The sequence below is a fragment of the Hordeum vulgare genome, chromosome 2H, assembly GCF_904849725.1.
Source record: "Hordeum vulgare subsp. vulgare chromosome 2H, MorexV3_pseudomolecules_assembly, whole genome shotgun sequence".
Classification (NCBI taxonomy): Eukaryota; Viridiplantae; Streptophyta; class Magnoliopsida; order Poales; family Poaceae; genus Hordeum; species Hordeum vulgare.
This window is the reverse complement of record NC_058519.1, coordinates 362,230,292-362,252,151: the sequence shown is the minus strand read 5'-3', so window position 1 is coordinate 362,252,151 and position 21,860 is coordinate 362,230,292. Positions and strand designations below refer to the sequence as shown.

At 47.4% G+C, this 21,860-nt stretch overlaps 1 protein-coding gene across 1 annotated transcript; it reads left to right on the top strand.

Annotated features, from left to right (window-relative positions):
* The first annotated feature begins 4,815 nt into the window (after positions 1-4,815).
* On the top strand, positions 4,816-8,808 carry LOC123426301 (amino acid permease 6-like). The gene is made up of 6 exons (XM_045110110.1): positions 4,816-5,128; positions 5,253-5,486; positions 5,591-5,684; positions 6,637-6,851; positions 7,174-7,316; positions 7,962-8,808. The coding sequence occupies exons 1-6, from the start codon at positions 5,023-5,025 to the stop codon at positions 8,619-8,621; spliced, it is 1,452 nt and encodes a 483-aa protein (XP_044966045.1). The 5' UTR covers positions 4,816-5,022; the 3' UTR covers positions 8,622-8,808.
* The last annotated feature ends 13,052 nt before the right edge of the window (positions 8,809-21,860 follow it).

Genomic DNA, 21,860 nt, shown 5'->3' with positions numbered 1-21,860 from the left:
GGAGAGCCCAAAAGGGCCCTATGCGCATTGGAGGAAAAATCAAAGAGAAAAGAAAAAAAAAGGAGGAGGTGGGAAAGGAAAGAAGGACTCCACCCACCAAACCAAGTAGGACTCGGTTTGGGGGGGAGTCCTTCCCCCCTTTGGCTCGGCCGACCCCCTTGGGGCTCCTTGAGCCCCAAGGCAAGGTCCCCCCTCTCCCACCTATATATACGGAGGTTTTAGGGCTGATTTGAGACGACTTTTCCACGGCAGCCCGACCACATACCTCCACGGTTTTTCCTCTAGATCGCGTTTCTGCGGAGCTCGGGCGGAGCCATGCTGAGACAAGGTCATCACCAACCTCCGGAGCGCCGTCACGCTGTCGGAGAACTCTTCTACCTCTTCGTCTCTCTTGCTGGATCAAGAAGGCCGAGATCAGCGTCGAGCTGTACGTGTGCTGAACGCGGAGGTGACGTCCGTTCGGCACTAGATCGTGGGACTGATCGCGGGATAGTTCGTGGGGCGGATCGAGGGACGTGAGGACGTTCCACTACATCAACCGCGTTCACTAACGCTTCTGCTGTACGGTCTACAAGGGTACGTAGATCACTCATCCCCTCTCGTAGATGGACATCACCATGATAGGTCTTCGTGCGCGTAGGAAAATTTTTGTTTCCCATGCGACGTTCTCCAACACAGTCAGCACATCCTAAATCTAATCTGTTTTCGAAATCATCCACACAACTTGCTCTGGTACACCACTTCTTTCTCGAGTTGTTACCTAGATCAACATCACCTCCCATCGGGCATTAGTGGCACTCGACGGGGTTTTTGAAAAGTCTTTGAAATCATTTCCTTCCCGACACCATGCATATTTCCATCCCATTTATGTAGCAACTACTTAGCACCCTAACTACATCCCACCCGCACAACCCTCATAAGGAGGTAGGGTCATGTTGAGTGCAAGTATTAATGAGGAAAGTAATGGCGGTAACCCACCATGGTGGTCACGATTCGTCTAGACACGGTCAAATGGCTCCTTGCCTCGATCTGCAATATCTTTGAGGTCTTCACAAGCTTCTAGTCCAACTTTGAGCACTTCGTCTACTTCGACAACTATCGTCAGAAACAACCACAATAATCAATACATTAAGCAGAAATAGCAGTGCTCTATAAATAGAAGTTTTATTTTTCTTTGACACCTCTAGTCACAAGAAAAATACCTAAAGTGGTACTACTTGAGTTGGATCAAAAAAGATTTTTAAAAGGTGGAAATGGAGGGATTTATGATCCTATGGGGAGTCTAATAAAAATATTTTTATAAAAATGATTGGATGTACCTATCAAAAAGGGCATAATTTTAGAAGAATTTTGGAAGTGGCCTCATTGGATTTGGAGTTGTGATGAATTTCGTATGAATTTACTAAGATGGAATAAATGGAAATGGGGCTATTTATTTGGTCCAATCAAAATATAGCATGGTAAAAATGTTCACCCTCGCTAGAAAAATAAAGGAATATTTTTGGAATCTCTCGAAATTTGAATCACTCCATTTGGAGTTGATTTGAATCCTCTAGGAATTTTGAAAGGTGAGGTTTGAATCATTCAAAGTCAAATTTGAATTTGAACACTATAGAAAAGCTTTATGGAAACATGTGCAATGCACATATTTGGATAGGACATGATTTTAGAAGCTCCTAGGAATTTGAATCATTAAATTTGGAGCCCAAATAAATTTACTATGAATCATTTAGTCTCTGTGAAAAAGGAAAATGTAAAAAGGAATTACCAAGCGGAAATGGGCAAAACTGCGCAACGAGCGCATTATAACAGTGACTTGGCTGGGCCGGCCCATCTGCTCGGCTGCACAAGTTAAGTGGCCACACAGAAGGCGTACTCTTCGGAGTACGTCTCCTGTGTAGGGAGGTGGAAGCTCGTGGGGCGTTTCCACTTAAAAAGGGGGGCCGACTAGCCAATCGGTGACACACGGAGCCCATCTGTTGGGTCTGTCTCCCACCTCCCGCTCGAGCAGGGAGAGACAGAGGAGGCGTGGTAGAGAAGGGTCGGCGCTGCTCCGACGGCACAGGCCTCCTCCGGCGACGCCCCGGCCGTCGGAGTTTTCGGGGGGAATCTGTGCATCACCTGGTGGTCTCATTTCTGCCTGGGAGCCCGGTGCAAGCGAGGCTTCGACCGCGGTGGGGACAGGCAATGGTGATGACCGGCACGACGGCACAACCATGGAGGGGAGTAGATGAAGCCCGGAGGAGGATTGTGGCGATACGGGAGGCGCTCTGGTGCAGCTAAGAGGAGAGGAGGTGCACTGATGAGCTCGAATTTGAGCGGTGGCCGAGGCGGTAATGCTGGTGGTGGGAGGTTAAAGAGAGCACGGGGGCGTACTAGGGGGTCTGGGAGATTCGCGGAAGTGAGAGTGGGAAAAAGAGGTCAAGAGGGGGCTCTGTGATGGCTTTAAGTGGTTGAGGCGCGAGTCCACCGTGGATGGCGTCCACGGCTATGGCATGACTGCCGCTAGGGACCATGTGGAAGCTCCAGGGAGTGTGTGCGGGCTTCGTGGATGCGGTCCACGTCCAAAGAACAATAGATAGAGGGGCCAGGGGAGACATGGACGCGTGCGTGTGAGCCTGCTCATTGGAGCTCTCTAGTCGGTCCAGCGCGCGTGTGAGGGAGGCAAGATGAGGGGGACCAGGTCATGGCATGTTGCGAACATCAAGGGGCTTCGACTAGCGTGAGGGGGAGCCCGAGGTGGTTAGTGGTGTGGCGTCAACGCTTGAGTGCGCTGCAACGCGCTCCAAAGCGGGCTTTTGGCCAACATGGGCGTGTCTGCACGCGCTCTGGCACGGCCACTTGCGTCCTGGGTGCGGCCAAGCTTGTCCACTAGCACATGGGGCTGATGGAGATGCTCTGGAGGTATGTTAGGGGGATAAGGGAAGGGTAGAAATCAGAGGAGGAGGGGAGAGGAGCTCTGCTATGGTGAATCGGAGATGTAAATGGGGGTTTTACCCACCCCAATCATTGATCGAGAGTTGGGGTTTCTTACTGGAGGTGGAAGAGGCCTGATAGAGACTGTGGTAAGAATTTGAGAGCAAGGGAAATAGTAAAAGTGGTGAAAATAGTAACTTAGGAAAATCACGAGAAGGTGTTTGATGAAATTTTGAGCTAGCTAAGTTCCTCTCCTTGCTATGAAACTCAATAGGAGTGAATGATATGTGTAAATGGGCTTGATCACCAAATTGAGGATTATATGGTAGAAAGTTTCTAGTGCAAACTTGTAAACCCTAGAAATGGGTAGAAAGTACTTTGCTTAGATCTAGTCATGCTAATCCATTCTCCTTAATGCACCACATGGTGTGGTGGCCTCATTTGGGGATTAGAGCATGCCCAAAACGTTTGGAATTAATTGGAGAAATTTGACAATGCAATATTTCCCAAGTCTAGAAATAAGCAAAGATGTGTTTGAGGGTATTTGGACAAGTGGATTTGTTCTCCTTGATGCACCACTTGGTGTGGGTGCATTATTAGAGGATTAGAACATGTCCACAAAGTTTGAGCACAAACGAAGGTACTTGGCAGTGTAAAGTTGCTCAAGTTTGGATCTGTATAAAAAGGGTCAAAACACTTCTTCTAATTTGAGGACTTGTAGTACAAATCTCAATTCAGGGGATTTTGAAAATTTAAATCAAATAAATGTGTTTTGTCAATATAATATTTTATAAAAATAGTTTTAGGTCCTATTCACATGGTATGGTCAATGGACAGAAGACTCACACACCCGAGCTCTTGGACACACCTTACAAAAGGCCACGTGCACACCTTGACGACTACTCGCAACTTGACCGCCTCTTCCTCGCTCCCCCAACGATGATGACCCGTCGCCTTGCTTAAGATAACTTCCTTGCCATCTTCTCCAAGACATTTCGATGAACAACAATCATTCGTCGCCTCACTTGCGACAGCATCCTTAACGTATTTTCGCTGTCGCTCCGTCGAACGACTAATGCCTTATCCTCCACGTAGCCGCTCAAACGGTGATTGCTCACGCCTCCTTGTCGCTGCACCACCCAATGACTATATCGCACGCTCCTCGTCGCTACATCGGCGATTGTATTGCCCGCCCCGAGACGCTTATAGCGGTCGCCTCTGTGGAAAAGCGCAGGTTAACCTCGACCTTGCTTTAGATATCAATTGTTGGAAATTCGTCTGTAAGATCAGTTACATAAAATTGCATGAATATTGAAACAATTATTTATAAAACTGGGAATTTTGAAATAAAAGTTTGAAGAAAATATAAAATGTGTGTGAATTCAAAAAAATGCTAAGGATTTTTGTAAAAATATTCGCATATTCAGAAAAATGTTCATAATTTTGAGAACAATGTTGGTGAAAACAATAAAAGTCCATGATTTTCAAAAAAAGTTTATGTGTTATTTTTTGAGTGCAATTGAAAAAATGTTTGCTAATTTAAAAAATGGTCATGCATTTCAAAAAATGTCCTAAAATTCTAAAGACATAATATGATCAGCACCATTCGAGATTATAATTATTTTTCTTCCGTTGCAACGCACGGGTCCTTTTGCTAGTAGTACTCAACCTTGTACACGGACAGGAACTAAACCTTGCCTAAACTAATCACCGGCAATGCTGATCACACTACTAATGAATCAACACACACATATTGCAAGATGGCATGCAAGCCAGACGCGACATAATTCGACTCACCTAACCAAAACTTACCTAGTTAAAACTAGCTTACGTTTTTGGATTACCTAACAGCACAGCACTTTCTTCCCGGCCCGCATCAAATCCCAACCGCTCGTCGGAAAGGCCAAAACCACATGCTTCCGACGGTCCCAGATCCCTCTTCCTCCTCCGTTCTCCGGCGCGCTTACATAAGGGCGTCCTCTCCCTCACTTGCCACCAACACCACTCTCTCTGTTTCTCCCCACCAACACCAGCGGTGCGCAGGAGACACACCTACGTCCGTGTGCTTGTGCTTGTGCTTGTGTGAAGAAGCACGTAGGTGTAACAATGGGGATGGAGAAGAGCAAGGCTAACCCTGCCGCCTTCAGCATCGCTGAGGCCGGCTTTGGAGACCGGACGGACATCGACGACGACGGCCGCGAGAGGCGTACCGGTACTCTACGCACGCATCCTCCTGGCAACTACGTATAGTAGTCTATATATCTTGCAGGCGGTGGGGGTGGCATGCGTGCAAAACACATGGTAACCCACATGTTGAACGATCCATGGTGATGCAGGTACGCTGGTGACGGCCAGCGCACACATCATCACGGCGGTGATCGGGTCCGGGGTGCTGTCGCTGGCGTGGGCCATCGCACAGCTCGGGTGGGTCATCGGCCCCGCGGTGCTCGTCGCCTTCTCCGTCATCACCTGGTTCTGCTCCAGCCTACTGGCCGACTGCTATCGCTCGCCGGACCCCGTCCACGGCAAGCGCAACTACACCTACGGCCAAGCCGTCAGGGCAAACCTAGGTACTCTATAATTAATTATGAGATACATGATGCATGAACCAATTTCTTAGTCTCTTCTGATTTCCCCGTGATTAATAATAGTATTATGACTTGTGATTTTTCAGGAGTTAGCAAGTACAGGCTCTGCTCACTGGCCCAATACCTCAACTTGGTTGGCGTGACCATTGGCTACACCATCACCACGGCCATCAGCATGGGGTAAGCATGCATGCATGCATGTTGTCTCAAACACTCCAACCAATTTTCATGCATCCCACACTGGGTACATGCATGTCCATGTTCTGCGCCCATGCTTTTGTTTACCTGTTTTTATGGCATATTGCTTCCTATTTTATTTTTATTTTTTTGAGAAGACGAGAATGTGTGATAGATGTTATTTGGTATAAAATCCATGGTTTTGGCCCTAATCCCGGGGTGGCATGATTAACCGAACGAAGCCTAATTGTTTTTAAGCGTATGCCATCGTTGTGAATATCACGACAAAACATATCCATGAGGTTGGCTCAATGATTATTATTTTTCCTATGGGAGTGCATGGAACGTCAACCATAAATAAAATCCATATTTTTTTATATTCCTAAAACCAAATATGCAACTACTACATAAAGAAATTCTAGAAAAGTAGAATCCTACAAAATTCTCATTAAATTACATCTTTGCTCGCCTCGTCTGTTTTGTCTCTTCAAGAGAAAGATAAACTCGAGTCTCACTTCTCTCTTGGATGAAACAAAATCAGAGCATTTCTGGTTGTTGATCTACACTATGCCAGTCAAAGGAGAGGTTCTTTCATTACGACAGATCCAACAAACAGAGAAAAGGTTGGAAACATGATAACTCGACAGTTCAAAAGTGGTTTGAAAAAAAGAAGACCCGATACTACTACTTTTGACTTAAAATAGAATCTTGGAAAAGGAGTGGCCTGTATTGGCATGGGTTAGAACTTAGAACAAGAAAAATCATGCAAGAACTCGGAAGAAAAAAAATATAAGACTAGAATCTTATTGGTGACTACTGGCAAATGATTGATTGGTCGTGCATGACAAGCACATAACTAGAGGCTCCAAATTACTAAGTTATGGCTTTTTATTTTGATTGATTTACTTTTCCATTACTTGTCGGGACATCTCATCAAGGCGAGGCATGCATGTAGGGCGATCGGACGGTCCAATTGCTTCCACCGCAATGGCCACAATGCGGCCTGCGAGGCATCCAACACCACCAACATGATTATATTTGCTGCCATCCAAATCTTGCTCTCGCAGCTCCCCAACTTCCACAAGATCTGGTGGCTCTCCATTGTTGCTGCCGTCATGTCCCTCGCCTACTCGTCCATTGGTCTCGGCCTCTCCATAGCAAAAATCGCAGGTAAAATTACTTTAGGATGCTGATTTCGGCAAACCTATAATGGATATTAGTATATTTTTGTAGATGATGTTGATCGTTGTGTGTCCTGTGCAAGAAAACATTTGTTCTCTACATGGTCCTTACAAGATAATGTACAAACCATAATTTCCCAAGGAAGAAAACAAAGAGAGAGAGAGAGAGAGATGGTGGTGATATGATTTTTGTTGTTGGTGCTGCAAAAGGACATTTGACAAGTCGATGTATCATGATGCATCTTTTTGTTGGTATCAGCCATGGTGCAATGTATACACATGTTGCGTTGGTGACTGATTGATTGTTGTAGGTGGGGTGCATGCCAAGACAACGCTAACAGGGGTGACCGTTGGGGTGGATGTATCTGCGAGTGAGAAAATTTGGAGAACGTTCCAGTCTCTTGGGGACATCGCCTTTGCATACTCCTACTCCAATGTTCTCATCGAAATCCAGGTAATTAACACTAGACATACAATGGCTGCATGATCGAATGATGCAGAGGCGGGAAGCTAAGTTTCTCCTTTTCAAAAAGAAAAAACACTAGACATACAGGGCTGTTGTCATATCACCCTAGTTACTTATGATCGAAATAGATGATTGTTTCTATCCTAAATTAATATGACTAGATATCTCAATTATTGATGTAGTTCTTGGAAACCATGCTTCATTTAAGAAAAGGAAGAAAAAAACGTCTCAGAAATTGTGAGACCATTTCCGTGACCTCTTGGGTCTTGTTGGAGGACAAATTGTGTAAGAAAACGGTATGGGTGAACCCTATGACCCTATCAAGAGGACAACCTTAGCAGTCCATGTTCCTACTACTCTATGCAGATGAGATCAGAGTAGTAGGCAGTAGTCAATTCGAGAGGGTCTCTGCTCTGCACTGAACCGAGTGCAGACTCCACGGTGCAGGCTCTGCATGGGTATGAACAATCAAAGAGTATCCAAGGCAGAAAAGGACATCGGTGCTCTAGAAATGCTCAAGAGCGAACCAAGGGACCAGTGCGAATGTCGTTTGTTGATGAAAAATATGAACGCTATTTGCAGTCCAAAACAGTAGGAGTAGTACTAATAATTGAAGGATTTCATTTGGTGCAGGACACGCTGCGGTCGAGCCCGGCGGAGAACACGGTGATGAAGAAGGCATCCTTGATCGGCGTTTCCACGACCACCACGTTCTACATGCTGTGCGGGGTGCTGGGCTACGCGGCGTTCGGCAGCAGCGCCCCGGGTAACTTCCTCACGGGCTTCGGCTTCTACGAGCCCTTCTGGCTCGTCGACGTCGGCAACGTCTGCATCGTCGTGCACCTCGTCGGCGCCTACCAGGTCTTCTGCCAGCCCTTCTACCAGTTCGTCGAGGGCTGGGCGCGCTCCCGGTGGCCCGACAGCGCCTTCCTCCACGCCGAGCGAGTCGTGCAACTCCCGGCCATTGTCGGCGGCGGCGAGTTCCCCGTGAGCCCATTTCGCCTGGTCTGGCGAACGGCGTACGTGGCCCTCACGGCGGTGGTGGCCATGTTGTTCCCCTTCTTCAACGACTTTCTTGGCCTCATCGGCGCCGTCTCGTTTTGGCCGCTCACCGTCTACTTCCCCGTTGAGATGTACATGGCACAGGCCAAGGTGCGGCGGTTCTCGCCGACGTGGACGTGGATGAACGTGCTTAGCATCGCCTGCCTTGTCGTCTCTGTCCTCGCAGCCGCTGGTTCGGTGCAGGGGCTCGTCAAGGACGTGGCAGGGTACAAGCCATTCAAGGTCTCCTAACATATACGTATTCAGCATGCATAGTGATGTGATCACGCATATTATAGGTCAAGGGTCCAGGTTAATCCCTGTTTCAAACTTTGATCTATAAGTGGTAAACCTAGATTGATTAGTAGTACTGTATTGGTAGCAGAAGCTTAAGCCATATGATATGAGCAGCAATAAGAAGGTTTACAGTTGACTACAATTTTAATATGTGCTTGGATGACATTCCAGCTAAACATGTCAGCTCAGGGATGAAACAGAGTACCGCTTTACGCAACAGCTAGAACAGGACTACATGAGACAACTTGCCAAAACATATAATTGTTTCTCTGCTCTACCATCCATCCGAGTACACTGCAAATTGGCAAAAGCTCGTGCGATCTGCAAATTTAGGGTTTGCTTTTTCTTTTTTGCTTTTAAAGGTTGTGTAACTGTGTTGTTCAGTGCATCTTTGTAAGTTTGTTGCCGGCGTAATTAATTAACAGAGCTGGTGCCATACGTAAAACAGCAACTTGATTTGCATTTTATATTCATGAAGATGTGTGGGGTGCTTTTATAAATTTGTAAAGGTGCATATTTGTTCAATTATTCTCCACTACAAAAAAAATAGAGCTTCTACAACCGAACCCTTCATACTTTTCACAAACGCTGCCCTATTAGTGCCTCATCACGAAATGTTGACCCCAGCCGGAGGCCTCAAACGCGCGAACTGATCGACATCTCTCATATGCACCCAAATATGGAGCGAATATGGGGCGTCTGGGCACACCCTTCATGCCGGCCTAACGATGAGGTCCCACGCGAACACCCCCGTGACCCGACGGTCTGACGGACAACTCGTCCGTCGCCGCGGTGTGAACACTGCGTAACGTCGCTCATCGCGAGAGGCAAAATCCGATCGGCATCCCCCAGCCCTAGCACATCCACCTTTTCCCTCTCCACGCTACCACCCGATCTCGTCCGTCTTCTCTCCCACACTCTCCGACAACGCCCTGGCCTGCTGTCAATGCCACTTTCTAGCGCCAGAGCACCGGGTGCAGCTCCTTGAGAAGGTCCACGCAGGTCCAAGCAAGGCACGAAGCCCGGATCACGGCGGGGCTACCTCCGAATGTAGTGGATCCGCAGGAGGAGGAGGAGGGCAAGGACAAGAAGAAGGAGGACGAGGGGACGCTGGTGACGCGGACTTGCGCGCGGAGCAGCATGCCATCCTCAACTCCATCCGCTCGGAGTTGGATGCGGAAGCCACACATCGTCGACGGCAGGAGATGGAGGTGACGAAGGTTGCGGCGGATGTGACGTAGACTGAACATGAGGCGCAGATGTTCGCCGACCAGGATGAGCTCAAGCAGGAGGACAAAGAGCTGGAGTCCTCCCACACACCCGGCACCGGCGTCATGGACATCTCTGACGACGAAAACTAAGGTAGTACATAGTATGTAGTGTTTTCTCTTACATGTTTTTTATGGATCTGGCGAATCAAATATGAAAGTCTCGAATGTGGACGATCAGATTTGAGGACTAACCGGTTAGTATCCACAGACGAATCCGGACGCCATTCGAGGACGTTGATTGCCCGGATTTACAAACTGTGGTTGTAGATGCTCTTAGAGCAACTCCAACGGTGCGACCCAAACGGATGACACATTTGTCCGCTTTTTGTGTGTTTGGATCGGCCCGGCGGACAAGAACGTCCGCTTCCGCGTTTGGATCGGCGCATGCACCCAACGCTGGCCGGACCCATTTTACGACACGCGAAAAAATATACAACCATTCTTAAAAATAAAAACAAACATTAATTAAACATAAAAGCCAGCCACGAAGGCCGACGAGAGTCAACGCGTTCCCATTACATTAATTAAACATAAAAAGGTAAAATATGAGACAACGCGCTGCCCCACGCGTCCTCGGCATCTAAGTCGGGGCCCGTGAGGTCAATCAGCGTCGACGAAGGGCCGACCCAGGAAAACGCCGTGTTCTAGAGCGTCCCTGCGTGTGCCTCCATCGTTCGTCCCGCCGACGCGGATTATGCTGGTGGCGGTGGCAGCACAGCACGAGTGCGCTCCTCCTCCTCCATCTCCAACCATTCCTCCTACACCTCCCGCTCCAGCTTCATTTGTCGTGCGGCGTCGGCGCGCTTCTCCGCCAGGTGCAGCGCCCTCCAGTGCTGGAGGCAGGTGGCCTCCTGCTTCGGTGTCGCGCCCAACCAGATGTTGGGGAACGCAGTAAATTTAAAATGTTCCTACGCCATACAAGGATCTATCTATGAAGACATCAACAACGAGCAAGAGGGAAGAGCATCTTCATACCTTTGAATATCGCTAAGCGGAAGCGTTACTATGAACGCGGTCGATGGAGTCGTACTCGCAACGATTCAGATCGCGGTTGGTTCCGATCTATGTGCCGAATCACGGCATCTCCGCGTTCAACACACGTACATGTTGGAAATATGCCCTAGAGGCAATAATAAAATGGTTATTATCATATTTCCTTGTTCATGATAATCGTCTATTGTTCATGCTATAATTGTATTAACAGGAAACAGTAATACATGTGTGAATAAATAGATCACAATGTGTCCCTAGCAAGCCTCTAGTTGGCTAGCTCGTTAGTCAATAGATGATCATGGTTTCCTAGTCATGGGCATTAGATGTCATTCATAACGGGATCACATCATTGGGAGAATGATGTGATGGACAAGACCCAATCCTAAGCGTAGCACTAGATCGTATTGTTCATATGCTAAAGCTTTTCTAATGTCAAGTGTCTTTTCCTTCGACCGTGAGATTGTGCAACTCCCGGATACCATAGGAGTGCTTTGGGTGTATCAAACGTCACAACGTAACTGGGTGACTATAAAGGTGCACTACGGGTACCTCTGAAAGTGTCTGTTGGGTTGGTACGAATCGAGATCGGGATTTGTCACTCCGCGTGACGGAGACGTATCTCTGGGCCCACTCGGTAGAACATCATCATGATCTCAATGTGACTAAGGAGTTAGTCACACGATGACGTGCTACAGAACGAGTAAAGAGACTTACCGGCAACGAGATTGAACAAGGTATAGGTATACCGACGATCGAATCTCGGGCAAGTTCTATACCGACAGACAAAAGAAAATGTATACGGGATTGATTGAATCCTTGACATCGTGGTTCATCCGATGAGATCATCGTGGAGCAAGTGGGAGCCACCATGGGTATCCAGACCCCGCTGATGATTATTGGCCGGAGAGGTGTCTCGGTCATGTCTGCCTGTCTCCCGAACCCGTAGGGTCTACACACTTAAGGTTCGATGATGCTAGGATTACAGGGAATTGTTATACGAGGTTATAGAAAGTTTCACGAGGAGCTCCGGAATGGTCCGGAGGTAAAGATTGATATATAGGACGGATGGTTTCGGATACCGGAAGTGTTTCGGGCGTCACCGGTAACGTATACCGGGACCACCGGAGTTGGCCCCGGGGGTCCACCGAAAGGGCCAACGACCCCGGGAGGCTAGATGGGCCAAGTGGGGAAGGGAACAAGCCCCTAGGTGGGCTGGTGCCCCCCCCCCACTCAGCCCATGGCGCAGGAAGAGGGGAGAGGGGGGAACCCTAGCGCAGGTGGGCCTCAGGCCCACCAGAGGGGTGCGCTACCCCTCCTCCCTGCCCTGGCCGCCGCCCCGTCTCCCATCTGGGGCTGCCGCACCACCTAGGGGGGAACCCTAGGGGTGGAGAACCCCCCTCCCCTCCTCCTATAAATAGTGGGGGTTTTGGGGCTGTTGGAGACAGACTTTTCCCTCTCCCTCGGCGCAGCCCTGCCCTTCTTTGTCCTCCTCTGTGCCGGTGCTTGGCGAAGCCCTGCCGGGAGACCTCATCTCTCCATCGACACCATGCCGTCGTGCTGCTGGAGTTCTTCCCCAACCTCTCCCTCCTCCTTGCTGGATCAAGGTGCGGGAGACGTCACCGGGCTGCACGTGTGTTGAACGCGGAGGTGCTGTAGTTCGGCACTAGATCGGAATCACACCGCGATCTGAATCGCCGCGAGTACGACTCCATCAACCGCGTTCTAGTAACGATTCCGCTTAGCAATCTTCAAAGGTATGAAGATGCACTCACCCCTCTCTCGTTGCTGGTCTCTCCATAGGAAGATCTTAATATGCGTAGGAATTTTTTTGAATTTATGCTACGTCACCGAAGAGTGGCAACCGAGCCAGGTTTTCTATGCGTAGATTCTATGCACGAGAAGAACACAAAAGGTTGTGGGCGATGATTTGTCAATTTCTTGCCGCTACTAGTCTTATTATTTTCCGGCGGTATTGTGGGATGAAGCGGGCCAGACCGACTTTACACGTACGCTTACGTGAGACTGGTTCCACCGACAGACATGCACACCGTGCATAAAGGTGGCTAGCGGGTGTCTGTCTCTCCTACTCTTGTCGGATTGGATTTGATGAAAAGGGTCCTTATGAAAGGTAAATAGCTTTGGCATATCATCGTTGTGGCTGTCACCTAGGTAAGAAAGCGTTCTTTCTAGAAACCCAAATCAGCCACGTAAAACTTGCAACAACAATTAGAGGACGTCTAACTTGTTTTTGCAGGGTTTGACATGTGATGTGATATGGCCAAAGTTGTGATGTTGCATGTATGATGTATGAGATGATCATGTTATTGCAATAGGTTTCACGACTTGCATGTCGATGAGTATGATAACCGGCAGGAGCCATAGGAGTTGTCTTAATTTATTGTATGAGATACAACGCCATGTGCTTACTACTTTTACTTCATTGCTAACGGTTAGCTATAGTAGTAGTGATAGTAGTAGTTGGCGTGACGACTTCACGGAGACACGATGATGGAGATCATGGTGTCACGCCGGTGACGATGATGATCATGCGATGCTTGAAGATGGAGATCGAAAGAGCAAAGATGATAATGGCCATATCAAGTCACTATATGATTGCATTGTGATTTTTATCATGTTTTTCATCTTATTGCTTAGAACGACGGTAGCATAATAAGATGATCCCTCTTAAAATTTTGAGAACATATTCCTCTAAGTGTGCACCGTTGCGAAGGATCGTTGTCTCGAAGAAGCACGTGATGATCGGGTGTGATAGATTCTAATGTTCGCATACAACGGGTGTAAGCCAGATTTACACACGCGAAACACCTAGGTTGACTCGACGAGCTTAGCATGTACAGACATGACCTCGAATACAAGAGACCGAAAGGTCGAACATGAGTCGTATGGTTGAATACGATGAGCATGAAGTTGCTCACCATGGTGACTAGTCCGTCTCACGTGATGATCGGACACGGGTTAGTCAACATGGATCATGTATCACTTAGATGACTAGAGGGATGTCGATTTAAGTGGGAGTTCATACTTAATTTGATTAAATGAACTTAATTGTCATGAACTTAGTCTAAAAGTTGTCTTTATAAATATTGTAGATGGCCAGCGTCAACCTCGATTTCAACGCATCCCTAGAGAAAAACAAGCTGAAAGATGATGGTAGCAACTATGCGGACTGGGTTCGCAACTTGAAGCTCATCCTTGAAGCAGCTAAAAGGGCTTATGTCCTTGATGCGCCGCTAGGTGACCCTCCCGCTCCCGCGGCAGCCTAGGACATTCTGAACGTCTGGCAAACACGGAGTGATGACTACTCTCTGGTTAGGTGTGACATGTTATACAGTTTAGAAACGGGGCTCCAAAGGCGTTTTGAGCAACACGGTGCATATGAGATGTTCCAAGAGCTGAATCTAGTTTTTCAGGCTCATGCCCGTGTCGGGAGATATGAAGTCTCCGACAAGTTCTTTAGTTGTAAGATGGAAGAGAACAGTTCTGTCAGTGAGCACATACTCAGAATGTCTGGGTTACACGGTCGTGTGACTTCACTTGGAGTCGAACTTCCAGATGATGCTATAATTGACAGAATCCTCCAGTCTCTCCCACCAAGCTACAAAGGCTTTGTGCTTAACTACAACATGCAAGGGATGGAGAAGACCATTCCCGAGTTGTACTCAATGCTCAAGTCTGTAGAAGTAGAAATCAAGAAGGAGCATCAAGTGTTGATGGTCAACAAGACCACTAGTTTCAAGAAGGGCAAGGGTAAGAACTTCAAGAAAGACGGCAAAGCCGTTGCCGCGCCCGGTAAGTCAGATGCCGGGAAGAAGAAAAAGAATGGACCCAAGCCTGAGACTGAGTGCTTCTATCGCAAGGGAAAGGGTCACTGGAAGCAGAACTGCCCCAAATACTTAGCGGACAAGAAGGCTGGCAACGTTAAAGGTATATGTGATATACATGTTATTGATGTGTACCTTACCAGCGCTCGTAGTAGCTCCTGGGTATTTGATACCGGTGATGTTGCTCACATTTGCAACTCAAAGCAGGAACTGCGGAATAAGCGGAGACTGGCAAAGGACGAGGTGACGATGCGCGTCGAGAATGGCTCCAAGGTCGATGTGATCGCCGTCGGCACGCTACCTCTACATCTACCGTCGGGATTAGTTTTAAACCTTAATAATTGTTATTTAGTACCCCCTTTAAGCATGAACATTGTATCAGGGTCTTGCTTAATGCGAGACGGCTACTCATTTAAGTCAGAGAATAATGGTTGTTCTATTTATATGAGTGATATGTTTTATGGTCATGCTCCGCTGGTGAATGGTTTATTCTTGATGAATCTCGATCGTGATGTTACGCGTATTCATAGTGTGAGTACCAAAAGATGTAAAGTTGATAATGATAGTCCCACATACTTGTGGCACTGCGCCTTGGTCATATTGGCGTTAAGTGTGTGAAGAAGCTCCATACTGATGGACTATTAGAGTCTCTTGACTTTGAATCATTTGACACATGCGAACCGTGCCACATGGGCAAGATGACTAAGACTCCATTCTCAGGAATAATGGAGAGAGCAACCGACTTATTGGAAATAATACATACTGATGTGTGTTGTCCAATGAACGTTGAAGCTCGCGGTGGCTATCGTTATGTTCTCACTCTCACCGATGATTTGAGTAGGTATGGGTATATCTACTTGATGAAGCACAAATCTGAGACATTTGAAAAGTTCAAGGAATTTCAGAGTGAGGTCGAGAATCAACGTGACAGAAAAATTAAGTGTCTACGATCTGATCGTGGAGGAGAATATTTGAGTCACGAGTTTGGCACACACCTAAGGAAGTGTGGAATTGTTTCACAACTGACGCCGCCTGGCACACCGCAACACAACGGAGTGTCTGAACGTCGTAATCGCACTTTATTAGATATGGTACGATCTATGATGTCTCTTACCGACTTACCGCTATCATTTTGGGGATACGCATTAGAAACTGCAGCATTCACTTTAAATAGGGCACCATCTAAATTCGTTGAGACGACACCGTATGAACTATGGTTTGGCAAGAAACCTAAGTAGTCGTTTCTTAAAGTTTGGGGCTGCGATGCTTATGTGAAAAAACTTCAACCAGAAAAGCTCGAACCCAAAGCGGAGAAATGTGTATTCATAGGATACCCTAAGGAAACTATTGGGTATACCTTCTATATTAGATCCGAAGGTAAAACCTTTGTTTCCAAGAACGGATCCTTTCTAGAGAAAAAGTTTCTCTCGAAAGAAGTAAGTGGGAGGAAGGTAGAACTTGATGAGGTAATTACACCCCCTCTTGAACAGAATAGTAGCGCAGCGCGGGAAATTGTTCCTGTTGCGCCTACACCAACTGAAGAGGAAGTTAATGATAATGATCACGAAGCTTCGGATAAAGTTACTACTGAACCGCGAAGGTCCACGAGGGCACGCTCCACACCAGAGTGGTACGGCAACCCTGTGATGGAAATCATGTTGTTAGACAAAGGTGAACCTTCGAACTATGAAGAAGCGATGGCGGGCCCAGATTCCAACAAATGGCTTGAAGCCATGAAATCCGAGATAGGATCCATGTATGAGAACAAAGTATGGACTTTGGTGGACTTGCCCGATGACCGGCGAGCCATAGAAAATAAATGGATCTTCAAGAAGAAGACTGATGCATACGGTAATGTAACCGTTTATAAAGCTCGACTTGTCGCAAAGGGTTTTCGACAAATTCAAGGAGTTGACTACGAAGAGACTTTCTCTCCCGTAGCGAAGCTGAAATCAGTCCGAATCATGTTAGCGATTGCCGCCTTTTATGATTATGAAATTTGGCAAATGGACGTCAAAACAGCGTTCCTTAACGGGAACCTTAAGGAAGAGTTGTATATGAGGCAACCAGAAGGTTTTGTCGACCCTAAGGGTGCTAACAAAGTGTGCAAGCTCCAGCGCTCCATCTATGGGCTGGTGCAAGCATCTCGGAGTTGGAACATTTGCTTTAATGAGGTGATTAAAGCGTTTGGGTTCATACAGGTTTTCGGAGAAGCCTGTCTGTACAAGAAAGTGAATGGGGGCTCTGTAGCTTTCCTCATACTGTATGTGGATGACATATTATTGATGGGGAACAATACAGAAATGTTGGAAAGCATAAAGACCTATTTGAACAAGAGTTTTTCAATGAAGGACCTTGGAGAAGCTGCATACATATTTGGCATCAAGATCTATAGAGATAGATCGAGAAGCCTCATAGGTCTTTCGCCAAGTACATACCTTGACAAGATATTGAAGAAGTTCAAAATGGAAAACTCAAAGAAAGGGTTCTTGCCAGTTTTGCAAGGTATGAGATTGAGTAAGACTCAGTCGCCCACCACGGCAGCAGATAGAGAGAAGATGAGTTCAGTCCCCAACGCTTCAACCGTAGGCTCTCTAATGTATGCCATGCTGTGTACCAGACCTGATATAAACCTTGCCATAAGTTTGGTAGGGAGGTACCAAAGTGATCCCAGTATGGAACACTGGACAGCGGTCAAGAATATCCTTAAGTACCTGAAAAGGACTAAGGAAATGTTTCTCGTTTATGGAGGTGACGAAGAGCTCGTCGTAAAGGGTTACGCCGACGCCAGCTTCGACACAGATCCGGATGACTCTAAGTCGCAGACCGGATACGTATATGTTTTGAATGGTGGGGCAGTGAGCTGGTGCAGCAGCAAGCAAGAAGTCGTGGCAGCATCCACATGTGAAGCGGAGTACATAGCTGCTTCAGAAGCGGCTCATGAAGGAATTTGGATGAAGGAGCTCATCACCGACCTTGGAGTGGTTCCAAGCACGTCGGTTCCAATGACACTCTTTTGTGATAAACACGGGCCATTGCCATGGCCAAGGAGCCCAGGTTTCACAAGAAGGCGAAGCACATCAAACGCCGCTAGAACTCCATCCAGAACCATGTCCAGAGTGGAGTGATATATATTTGTAAAGTACACATGGATCTTAATACTGCAGACCCGTTGACTAAACCTCTTCCACGAGCAAAACATGATCAACACCATAATGCTATGGGTGTTCGATACATCACAATGTAACTAGATTATTGACTCTAGTGCAAGTGGGAGACTGTTGGAATTATGCCCTAGAGGCAATAATAAAATGGTTATTATCATATTTCCTTGTTCATGATAATCGTCTATTGTTCATGCTATCATTGTATTAACAGGAAACATTAATACATGTGTGAATAAATAGATCACAATGTGTCCCTAGCAAGCCTCTAGTTGGCTAGCTCGTTAGTCAATAGATGATCATGGTTTCCTAGTCATGGGCATTAGATGTCATTGATAACGGGATCACATCATTGGGAGAATGATGTGATGGACAAGACCCAATCCTAAGCGTAGCACTAGATCGTATTGTTCATATGCTAAAGCTTTTCTAATGTCAAGTGTCTTTTCCTTCGACCGTGAGATTGTGCAACTCCCGGATACCATAGGAGTGCTTTGGGTGTATCAAACGTCACAACGTAACTGGGTGACTATAAAGGTGCACTACGGGTACCTCTGAAAGTGTCTGTTGGGTTGGTACGAATCGAGATCGGGATTTGTCACTCCGCGTGACGGAGACATATCTCTGGGCCCACTCGGTAGAACATCATCATGATCTCAATGTGACTAAGGAGTTAGTCACACGATGACGTGCTACAGAACGAGTAAAGAGACTTACCGGCAACGAGATTGAACAAGGTATAGGTATACCGACGATCGAATCTCGGGCAAGTTCTATACCGACAGACAAAAGAAAATGTATACGGGATTGATTGAATCCTTGACATCGTGGTTCATCCGATGAGATCATCGTGGAGCAAGTGGGAGCCACCATGGGTATCCAGACCCCGCTGATGATTATTGGCCGGAGAGGTGTCTCGGTCATGTCTGCCTGTCTCCCGAACCCGTAGGGTCTACACACTTAAGGTTCGATGATGCTAGGATTACAGGGAATTGTTATACGAGGTTATAGAAAGTTTCACGAGGAGCTCCGGAATGGTCCGGAGGTAAAGATTGATATATATGACGAATGGTTTCGGACACCGGAAGTGTTTTGGGCGTCACGAGTAACGTACCGGGACCATCGGGACCACCGGAGGTGGCCCCGGGGGTCCACCAAAAGGGGGCAACGACCCCGGGAGGCTAGATGGGCCAAGTGGGGAAGGGAACCAGCCCCTAGGTGGGCTGGTGCCCCCCCACTCAGCCCATGGCGCACGAAGAGGGGAGAGGGGGGAACCCTAGCGCAGGTGGGCCTAAGGCCCACCAGAGGGGTACGCCACCCTTCCTCCCTCCCCTGGCCGCCGCCCCCTCTCCCATATGGGGCTGCCACACCACCTAGGGGCGGAACCCTAGGGGTGGTGCACCCCCCACCCCTCCTCCTATAAATAGTGGGGGTTTTGGGCTGTTGGAGATGGACTTTTCTGTCTCCCTCGGCGCAGCCCTGCCCTTCTTTCTCCTCCTCTCTGTCGGTGCTTGGCGAAGCCCTGCCGGGAGACCTTGTCTCTCCATCGACACCACGCCATCGTGCTGCTGGATTTCTTCCCTAACATCTCCCTCCTCCTTGCTGGATCAAGGTGCGGGGGACGTCACCGGGCTGCACGTGTGTTGAATGCGGAGGTGCCGTAGTTCGACACTAGATCGGAATCACACCGCGATCTGAATCGCCGCGAGTACGACTCCATCAACCGCGTTCTAGTAACGCTTCCGCTTAGCGATCTTCAAAGGTATGAAGATGCACTCACCCCTCTCTCATGGCTGGTCTCTCCATAGGAAGATCTGAATATGCATAGAATTTTTTTTGAATTTATGCTACGTCACCCAACAGTACAGCCCGGTGACGTCTCCCACGCCTTGATCCAACAAGGAGGAGGGCTAGGTTGAGGGAGAGTGATGATCCACAAGTATAGGGGATTAATCTTAGTCCTTTCGATAAGTACGAGTGTCGAACCCAACGAGGAGCAGAAGGATCTGACAAGTGGTTTTCAGCAAGGTAAAATCTGCACGCACTAAAATTGTCGGTAACAAGTGATTGTGTGGTGAGATGATTCGTAGCAAGCAACAAGTAACAAAAGTAGAAACGGTGCAGCAAAGTGGCCCAATCCCTTTTGTAGCAAGGGACAAGCCTGAACAAAGTCTTATAGGAGGAAAAACGCTCCCGAGGACACACGGGAATTTCTGTCATGCTAGTTTCATCATGTTCATATGATTCGCGTTCGTTACTTTGATAGTTTGATATGTGGGTGGACCGACGCTTGGGTACTGCCCTTACGTGGACAAGCATCCCACTTATGATTAACCCCTCTCGCAAGCATCCGCAACTACGAAAGAAGAATTAAGACAAAGTCTAACCATAGCATTAAACTAGTGGATCCAAATCAGCCCCTTACGAAGCAACACATAAACTAGGGTTTAAGCTTCTGTCACTCTAGCAAACCATCATCTACTTACTACTTCCCAATGCCTTCCTCTAGGCCCAAATAATGGTGAAGTGTTATGTAGTCAACGTTCACATAACACCACTAGAGGAAAAACAACATACAACACATCAAAATACTGAACGAATACCAAATTCACATGACTATTATTAGCATGACTTATCCCATGTCCTCAGGAACAAAAGTAACTACTCACAAAGCATAATCATATTCATGATCAGAGAGGTAATGAGTAGCATCAAGGATCTGAACATAAACTCTTCCACCAAGTAATCAAACTAGCATCAACTACAAAGAGTAATAAAAAATACTAGCAACCTTACACGTACCAATCGGAGTCGCGAGACGGAGATTGGTTACAAGTGATGAACTAGGGTTTGGAGATGAGATGGTGCTGATGAAGATGTTGATGGTGACGAGTCCCCTCCGATGAGAGGAGTGTTGGTGATGACGATGGCGACGATTTCCCCCTCCGGGAGGGAAGTTTCCCTGGCAGGATCATCCTGCCGGAGCTCTAGATTGGTTCTGCTCGAGTTCCACCTCGTGGCGGCGGCGAAACCACGAAAAAGCTCCTCTCTGATTTTTTTCCTGGACGAAACCCTCCATATAGCAAAAGAGGGGGAAAGTGGGCCTACAGGGTGCCCACAAGCCCTCATGGCGCGGCCTGGGGGGTGGCCGCGCCGTGCAGGCTTGTGGCCACCTGCACGCCCCCCTCTGGCACTTATTCGGCCTAGTATTTTTTATAAATTGGGAACAAAAATCCCTGTTGATTTTCACGGCATTTGGAGTTGCGCAGAATAGGTATCTCAACTTTGCTCCACTTTTAGGCCCGAATTCCAGTTGCCGGCATTCTCCCTCTTCATGTAAACCTTGCAAAATAAGAGAGAAAAGGCATAAGAATAGTACCGTGAAGTGAAATAACAGCCAAAGAAGCGATAAATATCAACATGAAAACATGATGCAAAATGGACGTATCAACTCCCCCAAGCCTAGACCTCGCTTGTCCTCAAGCGAAAGCCTAGCTCACTAAATATGTCCACATGTTTAGGGAGAGAGGTGTCGACAAAACAAGATACGAACATGCATGCATCATGATCAAGATCAGAACAACAATACCAACATATGGATCAAGAACCTCGCCGAGAAGTAACAACTGATAGCCTTTAGTCATTGAAGCAATTGCAATTTATCACAACATCAGAAAGAGTCAAATAAGATCTTGTAAAGCAAATCCACATACTCAATCATTCTTTCGTTCTCTACAATTGCTACAACTCACGTGGTACTCATGAGATCAAAGTTTCAGTTGGACACAGAGAAAGATAGGGGCTTATAGTTTTTCCCCCCAACTGCTCACCTCAAGGGTAATGTCAACAATAATAATTCATGAATGCCTACCTCCAGGTTGACATATGAATATAGATCTTTCCCTAGCATATGACGGTAGCCAA